At 50.1% G+C, this 27098-nt stretch overlaps 2 protein-coding genes across 3 annotated transcripts; both read right to left on the bottom strand.

Annotated features, from left to right (window-relative positions):
• Positions 1–3430: 3430 nt before the first annotated feature.
• Positions 3431–7716, bottom strand: TMEM235 (transmembrane protein 235). The gene is given in 6 exon segments (XM_066237541.1): positions 3431–3684; positions 3687–3749; positions 3752–3763; positions 6590–6743; positions 7212–7365; positions 7559–7716. Coding segments are annotated over 6 exon segments (795 nt in total).
• A 5112-nt stretch (positions 7717–12828) lies between these two features.
• On the bottom strand, positions 12829–21737 carry BIRC5 (baculoviral IAP repeat containing 5). Of its 2 annotated transcripts, XM_066236787.1 has the most exons (4): positions 21560–21737; positions 21261–21370; positions 18571–18688; positions 12829–14886 (listed from the first exon to the last, which is right to left on the bottom strand). In XM_066236787.1, exons 1-4 carry the CDS (start codon positions 21731–21733, stop codon positions 14797–14799), a joined length of 492 nt encoding a protein of 163 aa, XP_066092884.1. In that variant the 5' UTR covers positions 21734–21737; the 3' UTR covers positions 12829–14796. The 2 variants fall into 2 exon arrangements, with proteins under 2 accessions (XP_066092884.1, XP_066092885.1); XM_066236788.1 differs by lacking the exon at positions 18571–18688.
• Positions 21738–27098: the final 5361 nt, after the last annotated feature.

Raw genomic sequence — 27098 nt, 5'->3', positions numbered from 1 at the left:
TGCTTAGAAAATAACATGCCTGGCCTGTGGTCATGCAGTGGATACAGTGTCCATCTGGAAAGCTGAAGTCACAGGTTTGCATCCCTGGGCTTGCCCGGTCAAGGCACATATGACAAGGAATCCATCCACAAACAACTGAAGTGAAGCAACTATGAGTTGATACTTCTCGCTTCCCATCCTGTCTCTCCTCTGTCTGTAGAATCAATAAATAAAAATTTAAAAAGAAAATAACATGCCTGGCCTGTGGTGGCACAATGGATGCAGCATCAGCCTGGAATGCTGAAATTGCAAGTTCGAAAGCCTAGGCTTGCCCAGTCAAGGCGCATGTGAGAAGCAACTGCTACAAGTTGATGCTTCTTGCTCCCCCTCCTTTTTCTCTCTCTCTCTAAAATAAATGAAATCTTTAAAAGAGAGAGAAAGAAAGAAAGGAAGGAAGGAAGGAAGGAAGGAAGGAAGGAAGAAAAAGAAAAGAAAGAAAGAGAAAAGAACATGTCTTTATTGCAGATGGTTTGGGACTGGATCTTACTGGGGTAATTTGGGCCGAATCAGTGGTGAAGTCCAGCCCTCTGGCTGAGGTCAACTGGAGATCTGGATACAATATAGATATATGGTATATATACATATACAATACTTATATGTATTATATGTATGTGTATGTATATATATATATATGTACACACACACACATATATATTTAGATTTTTAAAAATTTATTCATTTTTAGAGAAAGAGAGTGAGGGGGGGGGAGGAGCTGGAAGCATCAACTCCAATATGTGCCTTGACCAGGCAAGCCCATGGTTTTGAACCCTATTCCAGGTCTACACTTTTGGATACAATATATTTTTAGATTTTTTTTTTTAATTTATTCATTTTTATTAGAGAGAGAGGGAGAGATAGAGAACAGGGGGAGGAGCAGGAAGCATCAACTCCCATATGTGCCTTGACCAGGCAAGCCCAGGGTTTTGAACCGGCGACCTCAGCATTCCAGGTCGACACTTTATCCACTGCGCCACCACAGGTCAGGCTGGATACAATATATTTTTAAAAACTACTCAAGAACAACCACTGTTACTGCTCTTGTACATTTTATTCTGGATTTGCATGTGTGTATCCTGCCCTGTCTGAGGCAAGTGACAGCAAGTGTGTGTTATCCATCAGTAATCTACTGCTGAGAACCAAGTCAACTTAAGACAGTCATGATCCCTAGATGTTTCTGGTCATGCCTGTGTGTTAGGGTTAGGTTCCACTGAGCACCTCTGGTTTAGAGCTTCCACGACACTGCTGTCGGGACATCGCTAGAGCAGCACTGTCTCTGTGGTCTCGGGTGACTTGCTCAAACGGCCACATGGCTGGTGTGTTGGCCCATCTGTTGGCAGGAGGCTTCAGTTCCTAGCTAGGGGCATCAGCCCAGGGCTACTTGAGTGTTTTGGAGCATGCTGCTGGCTTCACCACCACACAACTCAACACTGCACTCCACATACCCTCTCTTAGGGAGTTCTGGCATAGCAGTGGCCACCCATGTGTGTCTTTTCTGGTGTCCCATCCTCACAGCCCAGGCCACATGCAGGAGGAGAGGCCCAGGGTGAAGCTCTCACACTGCCCATGCCCCAGCAAACCCACAGGAGAAGCTGCCATGTGCTGAGAGGAGGGAGACGTGAGAGACTCGCAGGCCCTGATCCTACAGGGAGGAACTTGTGTCTGCAGAAGATGCTCTGGATGCATGGACACAAGCACGGATGCACTTGGGGTGTCTCTGGATGGATGGACACAGACACACAGAACTGGTGACCCTGGCTTGGCCCATACACTGTTTGTGAGCCATAGGCATTCATTATGTATTTTGAAAAAACTTTTTTTTTACAGAGACAGAGAGAGAGAGTCAGAGAGAGGGATAGACAGGGACAGACAGACAGGAACGGAGAGATGAGAAGCATCAATTATTAGTTTTTCGTTGCGCATTGCAACACCTTAGTTGTTCATTGATTGCTTTCTCATATGTGCCTTGACCGCGGGCCTTCAGCAGACCGAGTAACCTCTTGCTGGAGCCAGTGACCTTGGGCTCAAGCCGGTGAACTTTTGCTCAAACCAGATGAGCCCGCACTCAAGCTGGAGACCTCGGGGTCTCGAACCTGGGTCTTCCGCATCCCAGTCCAACGCTCTATCCACTACGCCACCGCCTGGTCAGGCTATTTTGAAAATTTTTAAGAGAGAAAACAAAGCTTACACTGCACACAGCACATGCTGATTTATTTCAGGACAAATTGACATGGCATTGCGACAGGGAACGGTAAATGCTAACACCCTGCTCAACCCCCTAGCTCTTTGTCCCTCAGTGGGACCCCCAAGATGGTGCCAGCCCATGTGCCTTCAGAAGCTTCCTGTAACCTTGAAAGCAATAATGGGAGACTGGGAGGGTCAGGGAAAGACCAAGGCAGGAGGACCACCACCGCCTCCCAGCACACACCCCAGACTCAGGAAGTCCTTGAAACAGGGCTGCTTTGGGAGCTTCAGGAATTGCGTGCCCCCCAGGGTCCCTTCTCCACTGTCACCCTGATTTCCACATACAGGAAAATGGGCATGTCTTCACAGACCACAGTGACCAGCTGTGGCTGGATGGCCATCCTCCCACCTTTCTAGCCCTCCATGCTGGCCTCCTCTGCAGCCTGCAGGCCTGTGTCTCAGAGGAGCCCCACCCAGCCTGGGTGCAGCTCTGCCTTCTGCCATTGGGCAGCCTGGCCCTTGTTAACTAAGCAGTCCCTTCGCCTCTCCCCCCTCCCCATTTCCACACTTGCCCAAGCAGGGTACCCACGCAGCCCCTGGCAACTGCAGACTTTCCCTAGAGAGCTGCAGATGGGACAACTGGGGTCCTGGCGTACTGGAAGGAGCAGCAGCCACACCAGGACAAGGACAGGCCTGGAAACCAGGGAGGAGGCTGAGGTACATCAGCCCGCTGGCTCACCTGCATTGCAGATTCTAGAGAACTCTCAGGCCCTCTCCCATCTCCTCCCAACAACACCTGCCCTCAGGGGTGAGGGCACAGAAGAGAGGCCCAGGAGTCCCACCAGTCAGTGAGGGCATTTGGCTCAGCCATTTGCTCTGGGTGACCTGTGCCTTAGTCTTCCCTTCTGTACAATGGATGAATGCTAAGCATTGTCAAGGCAACCAGCAGATGGGATGAGCGGATAAGCACACAGCACTCAGTACAGAAATCAGCATGTGGGTCCCTGCCTCTCTCCAATGCCTCTCCCCACAGCAGGGGTAGCTTCTCCACCTGACCCAAGTCCCTAGGAATGGGGACATCTTCGGGCACCTGCTTCCTCTTTGGGACTCACTTTCTCATCTCTGCAAGAGGCAAAACAGGCAGTCTCTGGAGGGCCTACACATCTGGCAAGAGCAGCCTGGATTCTTGCCCCCAGCCCTCTACCCACCCTCAAAGCCCCCTCCCAAGCCAGGACTCCAGCCAGGCCTGCAGAACGGGGTGCCCAATCTCAGGATGCAAAGGGAAACCGAGCCCCTCTCTCCAGGCACTTGCCCACCTGAAACTCAGATGACCACGGAGTGGGGGCACCTGCCGCCGGCTCAGGCTGAGGACTTGGGCCGTTGCAAGCAGGAGAACAACACTGAACATCTCGGAGGCACAGGAGTACCAGCCAAAGCAGATGCCTGCATATTGCACAGGCCGGGGCCATACTGCTGGGCTGTCTCGGCGAAGGCCAGGTGCAAGTAGCTAATGTAGATGCTGACCCCGTCAGGGTCAGGGCACCTGAGGAGGAGGGCAGGGTGACCGCTCAGTGTGTCTGCCTGCTGGGGCCCTTGCCCTACATGGGATCCTGCAGATATGGCTTCCTTCAGGGGACCTGGCCCCTCGCCTTTGTGGAGAATGGAGGCTCTCAATCCTTAGGCCCATTCCACAAAACCCAGTATAAACAGCACCACCTACACCCCCAACACAGTTCCCATTCACATAAGTGCCCCCTCCAGTATGCGCCAGAGTCCCAAACACTCACACACATACACTGACCTCTACTGGCAACTAGGGGCACCGGAGCTCTGACCAGGTGCCCTGAGACAGTCCCCTGACCTGTCCCTCGCAGCAACCTCTACCCACTCCATTGGGTGCCACCTCTCCTCCTCTCGCCCAAGCCTGAGTGCCCTCCAGAAGCCTTCCCCGGGCCCCAGGGCGAGTTTCAGGCCTCCCCTCTCTGCTCCTGTAGCCACCCTTTCCCAGAGGACTTCCCCTCCCTGCGGCCCTGCACCCAGCTTTCTTCAGAAGAGGGAGATTGGCTTTGCATAGGGTGATGCATTTACCCAGTGCTATGTGACGCTTTACCCAGCTATCAAAGACAAGCAAAGTCTGAGCATTGGGACATTCTCCTGTCCATCTGGGCTCAAAGGACTAGAGCCACTGCTGGTCCGCAGCTGCAGGCTGCTGCCACAGTCCACCCTGTGCCAACTGTGAGAGACATGGGCAAGGGCGGGGGTTCAAAGGTCCCCACAGGCACTTCCAGGATACCTAATGTCCCCTTTGGACACTGCCCAGCTGAGGGCAGGAGGTTGGCCAGAGCTGACTGACCTTCAGGGCCATGTCTGGATCTCACTGGGGTCCAGTGAAGGGGCACAGACCTCAGGTCCCCTCATTGCCTGACTGTCCCTCTGCAATTCCCCACTTGACCAAAGGCAGGAAGGAGGGAGGGGGCTGGGCAGAGCAGGAGCAGAGTTACAGATTTAATGTGGGAGAGGATGTGACGCCAATTAATTGAAGTGGGCCCCATCCTCAGCATCTAGCAGGGGGCTGGCAGACACCTCTCCCAGGAGCCCTAAGGGAGCTGTCATGCAGCTAGGACCCCAGAAACAGGCTTCTGTCTCAGCCTGCAGTGGTCAGAGCTCTGGCCAAGTCCCTGCTCCCCCCACCGGCCTAGGTTGCCTACCAGCTGAGCTCCTGCCCAACCACCAGCTACTCTGTCCAGCCTGGCCGAAACCAGGACCCGCCGTTCTGCCAGAGCAGGGGGCACAGAGTAGGCTTCCAAGAAGGACACCCACCGCCAGGGCCACCGGCTGACACCAGAGCCCCAAGCTTTATGGGCAATGACAGTGGGACTCACTTCTCCAAGCCCTGTTCCCCCAATGGCTTCATCTCAGGGAGTGGCACCCCACCCACCCAATATCCCCCTGGAACAATCTGTGTCCCCTCCTTTCTTAGTGCTGATGGAGAAAGTGTGGGGCCAGCTGGCCTCAAGTAGGTCCCCTTGGTGTGACATCCCTGTCTCAGACCCCCAGAGCTGGTGTGCCTTCTAGTCCTGGCATTATCCAGGCCACCTGGGTAGACTTCTGATGTTTGCTAACCCCTTTCCACAGGGAGCCCCGGGCCAGGAAAGCAGCGGGCAGACACGCTGGACCACGAGTGAGGGCGAGGGGGAGGAGCCAGGAGTTCTTTCAACCAGGCCTATTGCTGACCCTGGAGGTCCTCGGGCCCTCAGAGTAGGGACGGTCCCTAGTGGGTGCCTCCAGAACCCCCTCCACCCACTGGACGGCACCTTTGTCCCAAGCATATTGCAAGGTTTCCTGTCATCGTAAAGTTTCCTGGTTACAATCCCACCCAATCACTCCTCTCAGTGACTTCCCAGGCCCTCTTAATTGGATTTTGGACACACGCAGATGGGGCCCAGGGTGAGGCCACAACTAGTGCTTCGATTTCTCCTGCTTTCATTCTCTAAGCAAACACCAGGGTGCTGGTGTCCAGACCCTTGGCGCCAGGGAGGCCTGACCACTCCCTTGCGACCAGGCCTCTCAAAGGGCCAGCATCCCTGGAAGGAGGCCTATTGAGAAGGGAGCCCAGGTCCATGTAATCTGGTCCTCAAGTACTATGACCTAACAGTATTGCTGATCTAGGACACCAGACCTAGCTCAGGCCTGGCCCGAATAGCAGGGGTCACTGAGGACTGTCCCCAAGGTGCCACCAGCCCACCATCAGTGACAGCCAGCCTTGGGAAGTTGAGGGCACTGGGTGGCTGGGTGGGGCAGTGTCACCAAAAGGCACTGAAGGGGACCCCAAGATAAGCTTCCTGTAGACCTTGGTGAATCCTCAGATGTCCCAGCTGGATGCTGGGATCATGCAGTGCCACTGAAGTGCTGCATTGAGTCCCTGACAGAGTGCTAGCCTCAGGGGAATGTCAGCTGATAAGCTGCCATTAGTCAGTCTGGGCCTGGGTTGGGGACTGACTCTGAGACCCCTTATCACCTGCCATCATGCCTGGCCCTGCCTGCCCTCACTCCTCCCACCAGCACAGTCTAGGAAGGAAAAGAGAATGGGTGGGGGTTGGTCTCATATCTAAGATGCAGGCCCAGTAGGGCACATAGGCCCAAGAATCACCTGGAAGAGCCTCATGCCTCCCATGCCTGGAAGCTCCCCCCACCTCCTGTCCCCAACCAGAATCCCTGCCCCTAATAAGACCCCACTGAGAGTGACTGCCTGCTGCAGCTCAACCCCCCAGGTGGGCCCAGGTCAGCACAGCCCAAAGGGAGCAGAGGACAGGCAGGAGGGCCAGCATCCCACTCCCAGGACCTGAGGTCCTCACGACCCCAGACTGACCGCCCAGCAAGAAGTGGCAATGGGTGAAGAACAGCCGGGGGATGCTTTGGACCAGAGAGCTGAGGCCACAGATCCAGCCATACGAGATGAGAACAAGGCTTAGGGCAGTGTAGGGCTTCCAGGAGAGGGGGATCAGGGTTCGGGCGGTCCAGGCCTGCCCTCAGAGCCCTGTCCGCCTACAGTCCACCTTCACAGGACACACAGGGCCGCCTTGATCGCAGGAGCTGGACCATCTGCCTCCCTCAGATGCCCATCTCCATGGTAACCACCCAGGCTCCCAGTGGCCACCCGTCCTGGCCCAGGCTTCCTGAGGCCCAGGGGGAAGAAGGCATTTCCAGCACCTTCCTCATTCTTCCAGGCTTCTCTGGGACAGCAGATAGATGCTCCCTAACCCACCAGGTGGGAGACACCCACCAGGTAGACCCATTTAGAAAAACAGAGTCTCAGGGCAGTATAGGGTAGGTGGGAGTTGGGCACCTGTGGTCATGAGCCACCAGAAGGATGTGGGGCTGTGACTAGTTGAAGGGAGTTTTCAAATATGTATGGCACTATCTTCTGGGTCAGGCAGGGCCAGCTGTCTGTAGTTCTATGGGGCTAGGACAAGGGTGGTCCCAAGACTGGCCTCAGCCCAGAGATTAGGGGAAGGGGTGACTCCTCCCCAAGAGTCACAGAGGAAGTGCTGCATTGAGGTAGAGACGTCCAGGCTCTTGATGGCAAAGGGGTCTATCAGGGGGATGCAGCCATTGTGTCCTACAAAGCAGTAAGGACACAAAGCCTGGTGGGCCAGACACCTGCTGAGCTGGCACTCACCCTGCACTTGTCCAAGATGGGGTTCCTGCAGGATGGGACCAGAGACCCCTTAAGGGCAGACATACAGATGGAAGGGTCTCTCAGCACTGCAAAGTAGATGTGGGAGGGGACAGATCTGAAGGGACAGTCCCCGCCCTGCCCAGTGCCCCAAGTGCTGCTCACAGCCCCAAATGTGAGGAGAGGGGCCCAAGCCCCGTGCCAGTGGCAGCTTCCTCCAGGAAGTACCAGTAGTTGCTGGCCACCGTGGCCACCAGCAGTGCAAAGCCGAGCAGCACGCCCAGGGCAGCAGCCAGAAGCAGTGTGCCCAGGCAGGCCATCCGAGGATCTGGGGGTGCAGGGGTGCGGGTGGAATAGGTGGTGGCATGGAGTGGAGGAAGCCAGAGAATTAAGCCAGGGTGGTTCGGGAGTGCAAGAGGCAAGGATTTAGGGAGTGAGGAGAGGGTGGGAGTGTGTGGGAGCATCCTGGCGGAGAGTGGGAATGAGGGGCAGTGGGAGTAGGGGGTCAGGGCTGGGGAGTGGGGGAGAAGCGCCTGGCGCAGGGAGTCGGAGAGGGTGGCGGCAGGGCCTGCCGCTTGCTCCAGCCTATGCGCTCAGGTTTGCAGAAAAATGATCCCACTTTTTTGAGGTGGCTTGCACCGCTCACCCTCAAAGAAAGACGGGAGTCTGGGAGCTTCAGGTGGACGTGCTGCAGACCAGGGTTCAAGTCCTAGCTTCCCTACCCAGCTGGCTGCAGACCAGGAGTCCTTGAGCAAATTTCTTAATCTCTAGAAACCTGAGCTCTTCCCCACCAAATGGCCTTGCAAGGGAGGAGGAAGGGTGGGACCTGACCTGCCCTGGGAGCTGGGAGCCTGAAGGGTGGGAGGCAGGCCCCAGGCTGGCCCTGTCGGAGGGACTCAGTAGGAGCAGAGCATGGCAGAGAAGTGGGCTGGCAAGGGAGCTGCAGAGGAAGTCTTGCTGAGCTCCTAATTACAAGTGTGAGGGGGGCAAGGCCAGCCTCTGCCTGTCCATCATTCACTCAGCAAACATGCAGGAAGCACCTTCTAGGCCAGGTGTCAGGAACCACAAGGGGCCCCGACACAGGAGCAGGCAGTGACATGCATGGGAGGGACAGAGGGGGTTGTCAGACTGGGGCTGTACGAGGTTCAGTCTTGCGTGAGGGGAAGGCCCATCCTGGCAGGGGCTGCAAAGACGGGGTCACAGGCCCAAGGTCCACACCTCACTGAGGGGGCCCTTTTCAGACAGAGCAGCTCCATGACTTAGGGTCACCCCAGGGCTCTCATGTCAAGAGTTTGTTTTAGCCCCTTTTTCTCTACTCAAGCTCCTCTAGGTTTGAGAAATAGTCAGGAAAAACAGTCATAGCACAATTATTGAGCCAATACTTCAGACTGCATTCAGGCACAGTGGCATGGAAGTGCTGGGGTCTGTGCAGGCTGTCCATCCTTCCACACAGACTGGGTCGGGCATACGGCCGGGACCCGGGGCTTCCAGGCGATGGCAGTGGCGTGGCCTCTGTGTCTGACAGCCCTGCTCCCAGTGCCTGCTCTGGAGGCCAGTGGCAGCCAGGGGCCCTTCTCCCTCAGAGGCCTCGGCCTGAAAGGTGAAAGAAGTCAGCAGGAAGACTAGGGAAAGCACCTATAAAAGTGGGAGGGGAGGAGGGTACGGTAGGGGCAGGGTTTCTGCTGGAGAACAGCTATGGGCTCTGGTGACAAGTGGGGGAAGTAGGATGAATAAGGACCCTAACATTTACCTCACAATATGACCAGGACCAACACTGCTTTAGTTGGGTCAAAACTTCCCTGTTTTTTTGTTTGTTTTGACAGAGACAGAGTAAGAGAGAGGGACAGATAGGGACAGACAGGAAGGGAGAGAGATGAGAAGCATCAGTTCTTCATTGCAGCTCCTTAGCTGTTCAGTGATTACTTTCTCACATGTACCTTGACCAGGCAGCTACAGCAAAGCGAGTGACCCCTTGCTCAAGCCAGTGACCATGGGGTCATGTCTATGATCCCACGCTCAATCAGCAACCCCATGCTCAAGCCAGTGACCTTGGGGTTTTGAACCTGGGTCCTCCGTGTCCCAGTCCAACTCTCTATCCACTATGTCACACGCGTAGTTAAGCAAAACCTCCCTGTGTTTAAGGTATGAATCCAGGGGCACTGTGTAGGGAGAACTACTTTTTGGTGGCATGTTCACAAGCTTGCTCCCAGTAACCCCCACAACCCCAATCTCTTGGCCTAAGCTGGTTTAACGGACTTCATCTGCACCTCCATCAAGAGTAAACAGAAAAGGACTCGGTTGTCAGGGCCAGCAACGGGCACTGTTGGAGGCCACTGTGACTGCACAGCCACACAGCTCTGCAGGGGAACAGACTCACCTTCCCTCATGCTAAGTGTGGAAGGCCAGGTTAGTAGTCTACAGCCCATGTTTTCAACCCCTGGCTCAGAAGATGTGCAGTCAGAGCAACTGATTGCCCTGTCCCCTTGGCTATAGGCTCTGGTCCTTGAGGGGCTACCTGGATAAATTCTGCCAGTCTACTTCCCTTGAGATGGATCCAAATTACACCCTGGCCCAGTTCTGAAAAGGTGCCGCATCGCAACGACCCATTCTTTTCATTATTCACCCGTCATCCACCTGTAGCTCTCAGTGGGCTACGTGGCAGGCACCATGCCTGTCTCCAGGGCATCATGGCCACTTCAAAGCCAGCAGCAGATCACTACCACTGAAATCAGGGTCAGGAGCCACCTTCCAATGGAAGAAATTCCAGTGATAAGTGACAAAAAGTAGGACTGCACACAGCCTTTCCTTTAAACTCATATTCAACCAAGTTGAAGCGGCTGGAAGAAGAGTGTCTGACCCCAGCGACGGCCTGGCAGCCCAGCCTCTCACTCCACACTGAGCATGTGTGGCATATATAACACGGCATACTGCCTCGATGCAGGACCGGTGGGAGACAGTCAGAGCAGCTCAGTAACAATGACACTGCAACTCATCTCATGGCGTTTGGCAAACAGCCTCCCACCAAATACACATTTACTATACTGTACTATCCACCAGGTCCCCTCATCCACTCAGGTGCATTATGAAGCTGGTCCATCTTGGTAGACTTGAGACACTGTTCTAGTCAAAGCCAACCACTCTAAGGGGTCCCTGGGGCTGAGGGGCAGGCGGGAAGCATGTGCCTTCTTCACTGAGGCTGTGTCCTTGGGAGATGTGGCCCTGACTGGAGGCAGCCATAGAGCTGGCTAGTCTCACCCCCAAGAACTCACAGGCCTGGAAGGGCTCCTCACAGCCACCTTGGGCTCGCCTGCCTCTGCCCAGTGAGCCTGGCAACCTTCGGCAGAGCTTTGCTAACAGGGAACAGGAAGGTGCCCAACTCTACCTGGCTTCCCTCACATCAGAGAATGCACTGCACCCTGGAGTATACGCTCCGTTGCCTCCGCCCTGCCCACCCTTCCTTGTCCACCTGGAGCTGCTTTCTTAATCCCGGACAAGCAGATGCTCAGTGTTCTGCTGCGGACACATGCCACACTCAGAGGACTGCTGTTGGCCTTTGTCTTCCCACCATCCAGAAGACAAGGAAGCTGTGAGCTCATTGCAGGACTCTCAGACCTCTCTGGGCTTCAAGTGCTAGACACAGCGACCAGTGCGCAGGACGAATGGGGATCGGGAGGGAAACAAGCACAGAAGCCACAGCCCTAGTGTGATCGCAGCCAGCTCAACACTGGCTCAACCACCGTGCCAGAGCCCCACGGAGAGAAAACCTACAGCTCAGCTGGTCCTTTGGTTAAGAGCTAGCTTCCCCCAGGGCAAGACAAGGAACACTTCACAATGGCAACTCTGGCTCAGGGCAAACTGCACTATACCATCCCCCTCAGCTCAGACAGACGCTGAGAGTGAGTGGGGATGCTGGACCATAGTTATAATGGGGGAAGCAGGGTAAAGGGTACACAGGCCCCCTTCAGAGGGTACAGGCCACCCTTTGCCCGTACTCTTCACAACTTTCTCTGAGTCAGTGCAGAATAGAAAGCTGAAGTGCTGGGCTGTAAGGGTCAGCAGGAGCCAGCTCAAGACAGCCAAGGCCTTCCCAGTAAACTGCCTGAAAGGTGGAAGGGGACGGTTTAAAGACAGCCTAAGTTCTGGAGTCAGGCAGCTGACCAGCCATGCCCCAGCTCTGTGGCCAGACTGCCTGGGTTCAAAACCCGACCCTAATATTGTACTTACTAGTTGTATGGTTGTGGGCAAGCTATTTCACCTCTTTACAAGTCTCCACTTCTGCACCAAAATATTTGCAGATCACACTAGACTTCATAGGCAATTGTGAGTTGTTTTAAGTGAGTACAACCTGCAAAGAGTGTGTCCCAAGGGGCTGCCACGTGCAGGCTGTGGCTGCCGGACGGCACCCTTCTCACGTACCGTGCTGCCGGCAGGCTGGCTCTTGATGCACTGGAGACAGATGACGTGACAGATTCGGATTCCTGAGGCTGGCCCGCAGGACTGTAACTGCAAGTCACACCTGGTGTGGCCACCTATGAACCACCCACTTACAGCCCCTGCCCCTCTCGTCTGCTGCCCACCTCGGAGAACCTAAGACAGGAACGCAAATTTGAAGGAACTCAGCCAGGGTTTAAGACTCGGTTAGCAGACGTCTATTAAACTCTCAACATTTGCAGTCATTATAGGCCAGCTATTAAGTACGGTTTTTAAAAAACAAGTCTCTGGAAGAGGAAACGTGTAAAGTGTAGCACAGCCTGACGAGGCCAAGAGCTGCATCACCTGCCAAGCAAAATCGAGGACAAGGATACTTTACCTTAGCCTCTCCATCAAGCCGTGTCAGGGCAGGTTATTAAATAAAGTGTCCACTCATAGACTGGAACTTAGATGACTGGGGCTGGAGTACATTTCTCCCCTAACAAAACCACTGCCATATTCTCCCAGCTCAGAGAGGAAAACACATTTCTCTGCCTGAGACATGGCAGGAACATATGAACCAGGAGTGACTTTTCACAGCCAGTTTATGCACAGAATGAGCTAGATGACACACAGGAATGGATCTGGGTCTCAAGTGGCTCTCGTAGAGGGGCCCACGGCTGGCTCTGTCACTGCCAGGACATGTCCCTCCCTCACAACTTTGTGCAGGAGGCATCAGTTGGCAGGCTAAGAAACCACCATGAAAAGCTGGCAGTATTTAAAAAACTGGGAAGGGTCCTCAGCCATGTTTAAAATAAAATGATTTTTGCCTGACCTGTGGTGGCGCAGTGGATAAAGCATCGACCTGGAAATGCTGAGGTCGCCGGTTCGAAACCCTGGGCTTGCCTGGTCAAGGCACATATGGGAGTTGATGCTTCCAGCTCCTCCCCCTTCTCTCTCTCTGTCTCTCCTCTCTCTCTCTGTCTCTCCTCTCTAAAATGAATAAAAATAAAAAAATAAAATAAAATAAAATGATTTTTATTTTTCAGGAACAACTGAGACGACCTCCAGAGGTTTCCAGAGGACAGGAACAATCCCCCACAGCTAACCTACGTGAGGAGGGTGAGGTCACATCTAGCATCTTAGCACCCAGCTACAGCCCTGGGAGAGCTGACTGGGAGAAGAGCGGGCCCCAGAGTGAAGCCCAGGACATGGCCAGGCGTCGCAGCAATGGAGACAGGCCCAATTGCGCTGACAGGTTGCCCACAGCAGCCCAGCAAGTCCCCACAGCTCTGAGCCAAGTTATTTAAAAAGGGTTTAGGCCACTGCACTGTTCTGGGGAGGGAGCAACAGCGTGGTTCCTGTGGCTCACTGGGCTGTCTAATCTTGCAGCAATTTCATTTCTGCGAGATATTTCCTGCTACCTCACTTGCTCTCCAAATCCATCTCATGTTCACATCGGTTTCTCCATTCGCTGAGGATGGCTGGGTGCTCACTTATAGTTCTAGTTTATGCTGATCTGTGAAATAATAATTCAAAGACTAAGAAAATGATATTGTAGACCCTTAGGAGGGTCTGAAGACTTTGTCTCAAGTCCCCTCCTCATTATATCAAAACTATGTATCTACAATAAAAAAAGCCAGCTGAGGCAGCACAGGTCTTATGATCATCATGTGACAGATGATGAACCTGCAGCTTAGATTCAACAGGGGCTGGGCGTGAGCCCACAGGTGGGCCCACGGCCAGGGCCCAGCATGGGTGCCCAGACACCTTTTGTCACAACTGCTCAGATCCCTCGCTTAGTCCATGCTAGGACTGAAACTCAAATACCACTGCATTTGTCCTCTTGTAAGGCTACAAACGAGATGTTTAAAAAATTTTCCCAAAAGGTTTGCCAATACAATTTTTTAAATTAATTTATGCTAAGTCCTACTTTTAGGAAGATTTGTATTAGAAAGACAGGTGAAATGATCAGCTGCCTATCCCCATCACTAATGGGAAATAGCCGTTTGGGAACATTGGAAAGATAAGATCAGGAGCCCCTCCCCGCCACAGATGACAGTATGCAGAGCAGCCTCCCCTGGAGACTTGCTCTGCACTCGTCCAGCTAGAGAGGACACTTCAACGCGCCCGGCACGAAGATTATTTTATTTGCACTAAATGCCGTGTCTGGCACTAAGGACCTTTTCCCTGTTTCAGAGACATGTTGCAACCTTGCCACATGCCCACTGGAGGTGAAGGATCTTAACAGACCTAAAAGCAAGAAGCCAGCTTTATTTAGGACACCAGCCTTCCCGCATCCCTCCCAGCCACTCAGTCCTCAGTCCTGAAAGAAGCCCCACTGACAGCCCTGAGGCAGCCTGGGCTCAGTGCGACCAGCCGCACCCATGCAGCCTTAAAGATTACAAAATGAACAGGTGAGGAAACCTCTTAATACACACAGCACAGTCAGAGGCCTGGCAGGTAACAGGATGATCGCAGGACTTGTCAAAGTGAGATAAAAACAGAGTACTGGGAACATAAGAAATGCACATCATAAATTTAGATTATGCAAATAAAATTTAAAATGGTATCCTTAATTCTCTGTTTGTCCATCAATCATGGACCTATGATCGCATTCCCATCAAATCTGAGTCTCGACAGCCAGTCAACATGAAGTCCAGACACTTCGTCATGGAAGGGCTCTGCCCACTGACCAAACTTCTTGCCTTCTAGGATCTAAGCTGCAGGTTCATCATCAAGTCCAGGATCAACACAGCAAAACTACCAAATAAAGGATCAGTCACTGTTCTTAGCAACACCAGGTGCAAAGATAGAGGTAGCTGGGGGCACCACTTTTAAGAGAAAACAAAAATACAGTTTAAATATTCCCATTTCAGAATTTTGTTCTCCCTTCCTAAGGCCCTGTATGGCCCACAGAGAGGCTGGCACATTGGGGCTGGGCCTTGGCAACAGCGCACCCCACTCTGGGAGAGGGGCACGGCAGGGGCTCACTCCATGGCTGCCAGCTGCTCGATGGCACAGCGGACCTTCTTTGCAGTTTCTTCAAATTTCTTCTGCTTACTGCTGGCTTCCTTTGCCTGAAAATAAGAATAGACTCATGAAACTGAAACAACAGCTTCCAAACCACACTTGGCTATGATCAGGGAGGTTCAGACAGTACTCAGCTTGGGTGGCAGCAAGCCCGGCAGTCTACCCTTCACCCCACCCCACTTGTGTCGAAGTTCCTACAGGAAAGGCCAGAGTCCCTCCTGTCCAGCTGAAGAGACCTGCTGAGCATTAGTCTTGTCCTGAGACACAAAACCTTCACTTCCAGCCACCCCACAACCTAGCTGCCAACCTTCTATCCTGTTAAGAGTGATCTCTGGAGGAACAAGTGACAATCACAATAAAACCCAGGTACTGCACGCCCTGCCTGAATTTTTATTCTCCGTGATTTCTGTCACAGAAAAAACAAGAACTTTATTGCATTAAATGTTTTTTTGTTTTGTTTTTTTTTTGATATTTTTTCCAAAGTTAGAAGCAGGGAGGCAGTCAGACAGACTCCCGCATGCGCCTGACTGGGTCCACCCGGCATGCCCACCAGGGGGCTACTGGAGCCATTCTAGTGCCTGAGGTGGAGGCCATAGAGCCACCCTCAGTGCCCGGGCCAACTTTGTTCCAATGGAGCCTTGGCTGCAGGAGGGGAAGAGAGAGATAGAGAGGAAGGAGAGGGGGAGGGGTGGAGAAGCAGATGGGCACTTCTCCTGTGTGCCCTGACCAGGAACAGAACCCAGGACTTCTACACACCAGGCCGAACACTCTACCACTGAGCCAACTGGCCAGGGCTGGGTTAAATGTTTTCTTTTTTGTTGTTGTTGTTGTTGTTGTTTTTTTTTTTTTTTTTTACAGAGGCAGAGATAGACAGGGACAGACAGGAATGGAGAGAGATGAGAAGCATCAATCATTAGTTTTTCGTTGCACGTGCAACTTCTTAGTTGTTCATTGATTGCTTTCTCATATGTGCCTTGACCACAGGCCTTCAGCAGACTGAGTAACCCCTTGCTGGGGTTGCTGGGGCCAGTGACTTGGGTCCAAGCTGGTGAACTTTTTGCTCAAGCCAGATGAGCCCGCGCTCAAGCTGGCGACCTCGGGGTCTCGAACCCGGGTCCTTCCGCATCCCAGTCCAATGCTCTATCCACTGTGCCACCACCTGGTCAGGCTTAAATGTTTTCTAATAAGAAAAATGATAAAGGCTAACATTTTTTTAAATTGATTGATTGATTCTAGAGAAAGGAAGGGAGAGAGAAAGAGATACAGAAACATTGATCTATTCCTGTATGTGCTCTGACCAGGGATCAAACCCACAGCCTTTGCATTTCAGGACGATGTTCTCACCAACTAAGCTATCCAGCCAGAGCCAAGCAAGGCAATCTTAAAGTTTACCCCATGTACAAGGCGTACTTAAAATTAAAAGAAAACTTAATTTTAAAAATAATACACTGACAGCCTGACCAGGCGGTGGCGCAGTGGATAGAGCGTCGGACTGGGATGCAGAGGACCCAGGTTCGAGACCCCGAGGTTGTCAGCTTGAGCGTGGGCTCATCTGGTTTGAGCAAAAAGCTCACCAGCTTGGACCCAAGGTTGCTGGCTCGAGCAAGGGGTTACTCGGTCTGCTGAAGGCCCGCGGTCAAGGCACATATGAGAAAGCAAACAATGAACAACTAAGGTGTCTCAATGCGCAAGGAAAAACTAATGACTGATGCTTCTCATCTCTCTCCGTTCCTGTCTGTCTGTCTCTATCTATCCCTCTCTCTGTCTCTATAAAATAATAATAATAATAATACACTGATACACCTAACATATGGTGTACCTGTACAATCCTGAGATTAACTAGGACCCAGGTAGGCAGGCTATAATTTTAAGCACCACCACAATGCAGGGGTCAACAACTTCATTTTACACATTTTCTAACAAAGGGGGTTCAAGAAAAAACAAGATGCTTACTACTAAAAATCACAATAAAACTTGCTGAGCAAACCTGTGCCAGCCAAGTTCAGGACCCCATTCTCCCGCGGGGGTTCACTGCATTCTGATCGCACCATTTACAAATGAAAGTCAGTCTCTGCTTCCTTCCACAGGAAGGTTACTCCCTAAACTGACTGACCTCCACACTGGTTCTAACTCACTTCAATTTTCCCAAAAGACATAGGTAGCAATGCAGAAGCAGGAAGCACGCGCCAGAGGCACACATGCTGCAGCCAGGCGCTTGCTTAGGCAGAGCTTTCTCTCAGCTGTCCTGACCTATACAAACAACGCTGCTGCTTGCCAGAGTGAGGCCAGCCAGCTTCAGCCTGCAGAACACATCCACCAGGCCACGGTCTGGTTTTTATATAGCCATTGGGCTAAGAATGGTCTTTACATTTGTAAACAGTTGTGAAAAGCAAAAACAACAAAGAATACCATTTCACAGAAACTCCACGGTTCAGAAGGCAGTGGCATGGCGGAGCATGCTGACCTCCCTAGCCCACTTGTGTTCCAATACTGTGTTCCCAAGACCGCCGGCGAGCAGACAGCTCTCCTGTGGCTTGCTTTCTGAACACCGATTTCTCCCCACTTACTGACAAAAAAATAATTTTGTCCTTAGCATTTAAAAGCAGCTATATTGGACAGAAAGAATTCTTTCATACTGATCTCTAAAACCTGAGGTGGGGGGGGGGGGTTATCCTTCATTTGGAAGCAAGGAAAGTGTGACCAAAACTGGCTGAAACTTACAAAGTCTGCAAGTGGCAGAAACAAGGATGCCCAGTGCTTTGCTACAAGGGTACTAAAACATCTAAATATTTATTCTCTGTAGGGTTATCAGTTGAGCAAATAAAGACAGGAATGCCCAGTTAAATTTCATCATCATAGAAACTAGTGATTTTTCAGTCAATACCCATACAAAATGTAAAAGATACTAAAAAACTCTTCCCTGTGTATCTGAAACTCAGATTTAACTGAGAGTCCTGGTTCTCTCTGACAACCTTTATTCTCTGCAGCCCAGACTGCTCAGAGCCTCTTCTTTGGGGACTCACAGCTTCACTCTCCCAGTCTGTCCAAGAGTTAAAGTTCACCTGCAGAAATCCTTCCAAGGTCCAGTTGGACCAGAGCCTTTCCCCCCAATACACATAACAGCTCTTCCCTGATATGCACTCCACTACATGTCTCCAAACCCTCTGTCCCCACCACTAACACACAAAACTGTATCACTGACCTCCCATCTCAATTGTCCCAGCATCAGAAGGAACCGCACACTGAACACACTTTCCCTGAAGGAATACAACTTGAGACCACACCCCAGGATAAACGCAGCTCTGTCCTTTCGTACCATCACATGCACATCTGACAGGCTTCAACATGCTGATGAAGGAGAACCACTCACCCAGCGTTGGTGAGGGGCTGAGACGTTTAGTATTAAAGACACTGAACAGCCTGACCGGTGCTGGTGCAGTGGAGAGAGCACTATCCTGGGACACTGAGGACCCAAGTTCGAAACCTGGAGGTCCTGGCTTGAGTGCAGGCTCATCCAGCTTGAGCCCAAGGTCACTGGCTTGAGCAAGGGGTCAGTGGCTCAGCTGGAGTCCCCTGGTCAAGGCATGTAAGAGAAGCAATCAATGAACAACTAAAGTTATGCAACTATGAGTTTATGCTTCTCATCTCTCTCCCTTCCTGTGTCTCTTGCTTAAAAAGAACCCAAAAAACTAAAATTGCCGAGCAGGGTTCTTACTCCCAGTCATACATACGATTTTGTTCTTGGCTCTTTCTTTGTCCAGTTTCAAAAATTCACCAAGGGTTAATTCTTCAAACTGCTTCTTGACAGAAAGGAAAGCACAACCAGATGAGTGCTTTTTATGTTCCTCTCTAGAAAAACCAACATAGGAGCACGTCAACAGAAAGGTCGGTAAAGGGAGAAACAGAGCAGTGCGCTGTCACAGCCCCTCTCCCACCACCGCCTCTGACTCCCAGACACCCGGCTTGGCTGCAAGAGCAAAGTGATGTCCAAAGCAGAAGACCCAGTGCTAGGTCAAGGCCAAACTCTCCCGCAGCTTGTCTTCGCACCTTCTCCTCTGCAGACACAACCCCTCATATCCTTGCACTGATGAATTTTACTGGGAGTCTGTCTGTAGTTAGTTGGAAAAGTGTTACATGTTTAAGTCCAGAAACATCACATGTCAAATCCCTCAAAAATCCTCAAGGAACTGTTTGAAGCAATCTCATTTCACTGGAATTGTTACATAATCTACTGGTTTGGAATAAGGGCAACACGGGCCAGGCTTGTCCAGGAGAGTTCTCTGCCTCGCACCATCATTATCTGCATGGGGAACTAGCCCCGTGGAGCGCACGGCACTGAACCAGAACAGTACTGGGATGAACACGCTGCCACACAAAGTCCACAGGGACAGCCAACAGTAACTAGAATCTGAAAATATTACCCACTCCCAAAAACACAACTGGTATTTTCCCAGTGATTCCTGATATGCTCCCCACGCCATCCAGCCACTACTGGGTCATGAGAGCAAACACATTTTCTGGGCAACAAGAGAAACAACTCAGGTGATCCTCCATGGAAAAAAATTAAAGTCATGGAGACAATAGATTCTGACAGCAGGGAAACGGTGAGGATAGAACGTGGAAAGACAGTTGCTGTGCTCTCTGAATACATATATACACAGAATCTTGTTCTTCAAGAACAAAACCCAAAACAGCAGTGAAGAGAACCACTTTAAAAGATTGGTTTTTGTAATGTTTGAATTATAGCTTGTCTCAGTAGGGCCCGAGCTCTATGTTGATCAGGCTTCCCTGATGCAACTTCCCAGTGCAGTAGGCACACTCCTGCTTAACAGCAGGGCCAGCGGCCTCTTTGAGACTACTCTTGAGGCAGCTGTGAGGATTCAACTTATTGGTACTGAGACCAATTGCCACCAGAGGAAAGACACACCTGACACACAAGTTAGTTGCAAAAATCACACAGGCAGTTTATTACTCATAAAGCCTTTTGGAGTGCCTAAGTACAGCTTAATGGGGCCCTGTTGGCGTGCTCCTCTCGGCTGTCCTTGGTCAGAGCGGCGTGGAGAGAGTCCAGGCATGGAGAGAGTCCACGTTCAACGTTGGAGTCTGGGCGACTACTGCAGCAGGGGGGGGCCCTTAGCTTTAGTACCTTTTCTGGCATATGCCTTCTAACAGGTGTTAATCTACGGGATTATCACATCAAGCCATTTTTAGGGAGTTTCTCCCAGGGAGCTCTTTTTTTAGCTGTATAATTTCACACACACACTAGCTGGGCCCTACACAAAAGGCATATTCTTTCTTTTTTTTTTTTTTTTTACAGAGACAGATAGTCAGAGAGAGGGATAGATAGGGACAGACAGACAGGAACGAAGAGAGATGAGAAGCATCAATCATCAGTTTTTCGTTGTGACACCTTAGTTGTTCACTGATTGCTTTCTCATATGTGCTTTGACCATGGGCCTTCAGCAGACCGAGTAACCCCTTGCTCAAGCCAGCGACCTTGACTCCAAGCTGGTGAGCTTTGCTCAAACCAGATGAGCCCTCACTCAAGCTGGCGACCTCAGGGTCTCGAACCTGGGTCCTCCGCATCCCAGTCCAAACACTCTATCCACTGTGCCACCTGGTCAGGCAAAAAGGCATATTCTTGACTATCATATCTCTACACACTAGATTAGCTCCACTCAGAAGGCATAGCCTTATTCACTTGCTTTAAAGGCTTTTAATATTATATCCTAACTTATTTTTATAGATCTTCTATGTTTTTTCTATATTTCTATATATTTAGTTACTATAACATTATACTACCATAACAAAGCTCAACAAAACTTCAGATTTAAAAACTATGAAAGGGCCTGACCTGTGGTGGCGCAGTGGATAAAGCATCGACCTGGAAATGCTGAGGTCGCCGGTTCGAAACCCTGGGCTTGCCTGGTCAAGGCACATATGGGAGTTGATGCTTCCAGCTCCTCCCCCTTCTCTCTCTCTGTCTCCCCTCTCTCTCTCTCTCTCTCCTCTCTAAAATGAATAAATTAAAAAAAAAAACAAAAAAAAACCAAAATATTTAAAAACTATGAAAGGAGAAAAGCACCTGGGTGTCCCTTGGTCACAACAGGATCGCTCCTATATTTGGTCGAACCTGAAAGGCATCAAGCATCTCCAAGAACAAGCCTCTCTCCAACATGCACACTGAGGGCATTTGGCCAAATCAGGTCGATTAGATCGAAAGCATCACTGACGCGCCAGCACATAAGAGGTTCGTCCATTCGCAGCAGCTGCTGAGGGTGCCAAACGAGACTAAGAAACCGCGACTCCTTCACTACATATCTTCGAAATTCAACTAGTCTTCCCGAGCTCAGCTCAAACCACAAGCTCCCGGTGCAGTGGGCCACCTAGGAAGCGCAGTGAGGAGAACCGGGGTACTTACATAGGGTCGTCATCTGGTTCCCAGCCTTCCAACTCCTTAAAGCAGAAGAAACACTGGGCCAAGTCGGGCTCGTTCTCGGTGGGGCAGTGGATGAAGCCGGCCGCCGCCATCTGCAAGGGAGAACACAGCTCAGACTCTGGAGGGGGGTCCCGGAGTTTCGGGAACTCAGAGAGGTGCCGGAGCCCCGCGGGAGGGAGTCACCAGGGACAGGGGTCGGGGGTCGGGGCTCTGGGGCGGGACAGGCAGGCCTGGGGCTCAGTAGGGTGGGTCTGAGTCCCCGGGAGGCTTCGCGGTCTCACCCGTTCCGGCGTGCAGGCGCAGCCCTCCAGGAAGGGCCAGCTCTTGAACGTAGAAACGCGGTAGTCCTTGAGATAGAGCTTCCAGACCTCGGGCAACGAAGGGGCGCCCATTCCGCGGGCCCAGAGAGCGGTGCCACGATTCAAATCCAGTGGTTGGCGGCTGCCCCGAGGCATGTCGGGAAAGCCCGGTTCTAGAGCGAGTCCCCCGCGGCCCTCTGGGAATGCGAGGCTGGGAGGCGTGGGGTGTGCTGGGAGTTGTAGTCCCGCCCTGCGCAGGTCCGCTTCTGCGTCTTGCGCACCTGGCAACTTTGGTCCAGCATTTGCCTCTTGCCACGCTTAGCAAGGAGTAGTGGGAAGTGGAGCTGAGGATGAGTCGAAGTCCCTGTAATGAACTTAAGGAGGGGCGCCTGTCGACTGAATATGTATAAGCCCTTTCAGCCTGCAGATTCTCGTTTTCGTGGGCGTCCACTCTTGGAACCCTTTCAAACTAGCTCCCCCTACCTTTGTGCGGGCTGCGCATTGGAATGTGTACTGCGGCACGTTGGTCTGGAGGCCGCGCATTCTCCAGGCAAAAGAGTTCACATAGATGGAATCCACAGCTCAACCTCCGCCTTCGCTGGACTGAGCTATTAACTTGTCTCTTATCAAGTCTTTTTACCGAGGCTTCTTGGAAGTCCAGAAGTGGACTCTTGGAGCTTTGTTCTCCCCTTTCCATCAGAATCCTTCCAGGATTAGAGATCCCTTCAGGTCAATGGCTAGAGCTCTGACTATACTGCAGCATCCGGATACTTATTCAGTCATACTCTTTTTTTTTTCTTTATTCATTTTTAGAGAGGAGAGAGAGAGGGAGAGAGAGAGAGACAGAGAGAGAGAGAAAAGGGGGAGGAGCTGGAAGCATCAACTCCCATATGTGCCTTGACCAGGCAAGCCCAGGGTTTCGAACCGGCGACCTCAGCATTTCCAGGTCAACCCGTTATCCACTGCGCCACCACAGGTCAGGCCAGTCATGCTCTTGATTGATGAGCCCCTAGGTTTCTAATTTTGTGCTCTTATAAATACTACAATAAAGACTTTATATGAGTATCCTTATGTTCTAGTACTTTTGCTTCCAGATGCTAGATTTCTTTTTTAAAATTTTTTATTGATTTTAATTTATTGTATTTATATAGATTCTAGTGTTGCCCTGAATGCATCCCCCTCCCCCATATTCCCCTCAACATCTCCCTTGTCCCCTCCCGTTAGTGCCCTCCCCCCTTCCCTTCAGCTTTATTCCATCCTATCATCCCCTTTCCCTCTGTCCTCTTTTCCTCTGGTCCCTTTGATCCCTCCTCTGTCTCAATTCCGTTCCTCAATTCACATTGTTCATTGGATTCCTCAAATGACTGAGGTCATATGATACTTTTCTTTTTCTGCCTGGCTTATTTCATAACATAATAATGTTTACTAACATTATTATATTTATTATTAATAATAATATTTCTTAACATAATAGTTTCCATGTCCATCCATGTTGTCGCAAAAGGTAAGATTTCCTTCTTTTTCATGACCCCATAGTATTCCATTGTATATATGTACCACTGCTTTTTAATCCACTCGTCCACTGACACTTGGGCTGTTTCCAGATCTTTGCTGTTGTGAACAATGCTGTCATAAACATTGGGGTACATTTCTCCTTTTGAAACAGTGCTGTGGTGTTCTTGGGGTATATTCCTAAAAGTGGGGTAGTGGGTCAAAAGGCAGTTTAATTTTTAATTTTCTGAGGAATCTCCATACTGTTTTCCACAGTGGCTGCACCAGTCTGCATTCCCACCAGCAGTGCAGGAGAGTTCCCTTTTCTCCACATCCTCGCCAGTACTTATTCTGTGTTGATTTGTTGATGAGCACCATTCTGACTGGTGTGAGGTGATATCTCATTGTGGTTTTAATTTGCATTTCTTGAATGATTAGTGATGTTGAGCATTTTTTCATATGCCTATTGGCCATCTGTATGTTCTCTTTGGAGAAGTGTCTATTCATTTCTTTTGCCCATTTTTTGATTGGATTGTTTATCTTCCTGGTGTTGAGTTTTACAAGTTCTTTATAAATTTTGGTTATCAGTCGTATTGTCAAATATGCTCTCCCATTGTGTGGTTTGCCTTTTTATTCTGTTCTTATTGTCTATAGCTGTGTAAAATCTTTTTATTTTGATATAGTCCCATTTGTTCATTCTGTCTTTTATTTCACTTGCCCATGGAGATAAATCAGCAAATATATTGCTGCGAGAGATGTCGGAGAGCTTACTGTCTATGTTTTCTTCTAAGATGCTTGTAGTGAAATAATCCATTGCATGACCTTGGATGGGAACACAGCCAACAAGAAAAGAATGTTTTGCCAAGAGAATTGTTTTGTAATTTGAAGGCAAGTCACTGGAACAAGTCTGTGTGACCGAAAGCGGTTGCTAGACTGTCTTCTCAGTAAAACATTTTCATAAGATTTTACTGTTCCCTTCAAGGCTATTTCTTGAGATAAAAGAAAGGAATGTTGTGGAAACCATAGAAGCAATAACAGTTAATGCCTTTTGATATTATATTGTTACTAAGCTATCATGCAGATGTATTCCATGTATCTTTTTTTTTTTTTTTTTTTTTTCTGAAGCTGGAAACAGGGAGAGACAGTCAGACAGACTCCCGCATGCGCCCGACCGACCGGGATCCACCCGGCACGCCCACCATGGGGCGACGCTCTGCCCACCAGGGGGCGATGCTCTGCCCATCCTGGGCGTCGCCATGTTGCGACTCCATGTATCTTTTTTTTTTTTTTTTTTTTTTTTTTTTAGAGGCAGAGATAGACAGGGACAGACAGACAGGAACAGAGAGAGATGAGAAGCATCAATCATCAGTTTCTCGTTGCGCCTTGCGACTTCTTAGTTCATTGATTGCTTTCTCACACGTGCCTTGACCACGGGCCTTCAGCAGACCGAGTAACCCCTTGCTGGAGCCAGGGACCTTGGGTCCAAGCTGGCGAGCTCTTTGCTCAAGCCAGATGAGCCCGCGCGCGACCTCTGGGGTCTCGAACCTGGGTACTTCCGCATCCCAGTCCGACGCTCCATCCACTGCGCCACCGCCTGGTCAGGCGACTCCATGTATCTTTAAGTAAAGATTATGCTTGATGCTATGCCAATTTCTAAGTAAATAAGCTTCTTGAAATCTTGTGAATAAAAATAGGACACAACGCGAACTTGGTGTCATTTGCCTGAGCGAGCGGTGGTCCTTTGCTCCACAATGATTTTGTCTGCTGATCTGTCTCTCTGCACCCGACTCACAACAACATTTGGCACCTACTATGGGGCCTTAAGAAGAGATTAGGAACGGGCAAAACTGAAAGGATAAATTAGATGCTCTGTGTATGTGAAACTTTTGGGAAAACTAGCAAAGTCATGGGGAATTCCCATTCATTATTAGATGACTATGGACTATGTACAAGTTTTAAAATCCCTTTAAAAGGGATCTGGAATTCAGATAAAAGACAAAGTTGTTTTTCTTTTACAGAGACAGAGAGAGAGAGTCAGAGAGAGAGAGAGATAGATAGGGACAGACAGATAGGAATGGAGAGAGATGAAAAGCATCAATCATCAGTTTTTTTTCGTTGTGACACCTTAGTTGTTCACTGATTGCCCTCTCATATGTGCCTTGACCATGGGGCTACAGCAGACCGAGCAACCCCTTGCTCAAGCCAGCGACCTGGTGAGCTTTGCTCAAACCAGATGAGCCCCACGCTCAAGCTGGTGACCTTGGGGTCTCGAACCTGGGTCCTCCACATCCCAGTCCGATGCTCTATCCACTGCGCCACCGCTCGGTCAGGCAAAAGACAAAGTTTTGTTACATCTTCTAAATGCTATTCAGAAACATTGTTATTGGTATACTCCTGAACATCATAATCAATTGAATTTTTTTTATTTTTTACAGAGACAGAGAGTGAGTCAGAGAGAGGGATAGACAGAAACAGACAGACATGAATAGAGAGAGATGAGAAGCATCAATCATTAGTTTTTCATTGTGCGTTGCAACACCTTAGTTGTTCATTGATTGCTTTCTCATATGTGCCTTGACCTCGGGCCTTCAGCAGACCAAGTAACCCCTTGCTTGAGCCAGCGACCTTGGGTTCAAGCTGGTGGGCTTTTGCTCAAACCAGATGAGCCTGCGCTCAAGCTGGTGACCATCGGGTCTCGAATCTGGGTCCTCTGCATCCCAGTCCGATGCTCTATCCACTGTGCCACCACCTGGTCAGGCATAATCAATTGCATTTGAATGTTTGGCAACAAGTAGGGAAATCTTTACGCCGCGCTCATCAGCACGGAGATCCGCTTGATGCTGAAATGTAGGCTCCTTATAATCTTATTGCTACAACCTTTGTCCCTTTGTAATCAGATGGAGATTCTGTTAAAGACTTGAGTGAGGTTATTTATAATGATCCTGAAGAACTTGATTCAGCACAGAATGAACAGAATAATGACTTGGACAATACTGTCTCTGCTTCTGAAGTTACTGATAATGTTAATGAAATTCAGCTGTCCACAGGCTTTCATTCCTCTTTCCCAAAAAATGAGGGGACCCCTATGGATGATGTTGCCTGTCTAAAACATTAAAATAAATTACAACTTACACTGGAACAACAGGAGATTGGAAATCGGTATACTGCTTATCCTGTTCAAAAGCAAGATATATGTGAGCCTACGGCTCCTCCAATTCAAGGTCAAGAATTAATTGGTACTGGCAGGGGAAGGATTTTTTAATTCCCTGAAATCTCTGAAATGCAACAGGTGCTTATGTGTCATGATGATTTAGAATCTAATTCTAGTAATTTTTCTGCATCTATTTTTCCAATTGTTCTACAGCTGTTCCCTCCTAATGCTCAACATCCTGGGGGAGGGTATAATGTTCAATTCGACCAAATTGAATTTACTTTCTTAAAACTAATCAAACAATCTGTTGCTACGTATGGACCTCAGTTCCCATATGTTCAAGGCCTATTTCTTCCTATTGTAATAATTATTTAATCATTCCTTTGGATTGGGATTTACTTGCCAGTATGGTTTTGGAACCAGGACAATATTTACAATTCAAATCTTGGTGGAGAGAGGAGGCTCTTCAAATATCTCGCATGAACACCAAAAATAATCCCCCGGGAGCTACTTTTGAAATGCTCATTGGCATTGGCACTTATACAGCTGTGGGACAACAAACTGGTTATACTGATGCTGTTATATCTCATATTAGATTGCCTGTCTTAAAGCCTGGATGCAAATCTTGGAGTTGGACACAAGGAAGAAAAGCTTGCAGCTTTACATCAGTTGATACAAACTCAATTAGAATTGGGACATACAGAAGAATCATGAAGTCCTTAGAATTCTCCAGTCTTTGTAATAATAAAATAAATAAATACTAATTTTCTTTGGTGTTTTAGCTACAATCCTCTGAGCTACCATTTTGTTTCTTTCTTATTCTTTGCCTGGAAACTGAGGCAGGGGACATGTGTTGGATCTGACTATAGGAAATATCCC

Source organism: Saccopteryx bilineata, chromosome 6 (assembly GCF_036850765.1).
Source record: "Saccopteryx bilineata isolate mSacBil1 chromosome 6, mSacBil1_pri_phased_curated, whole genome shotgun sequence".
In the NCBI taxonomy this organism is placed as follows: domain Eukaryota; kingdom Metazoa; phylum Chordata; class Mammalia; order Chiroptera; family Emballonuridae; genus Saccopteryx; species Saccopteryx bilineata.
The sequence above is the reverse complement of the archived record's forward strand: the minus strand, read 5'-3'. Positions and strand labels throughout refer to the sequence as shown.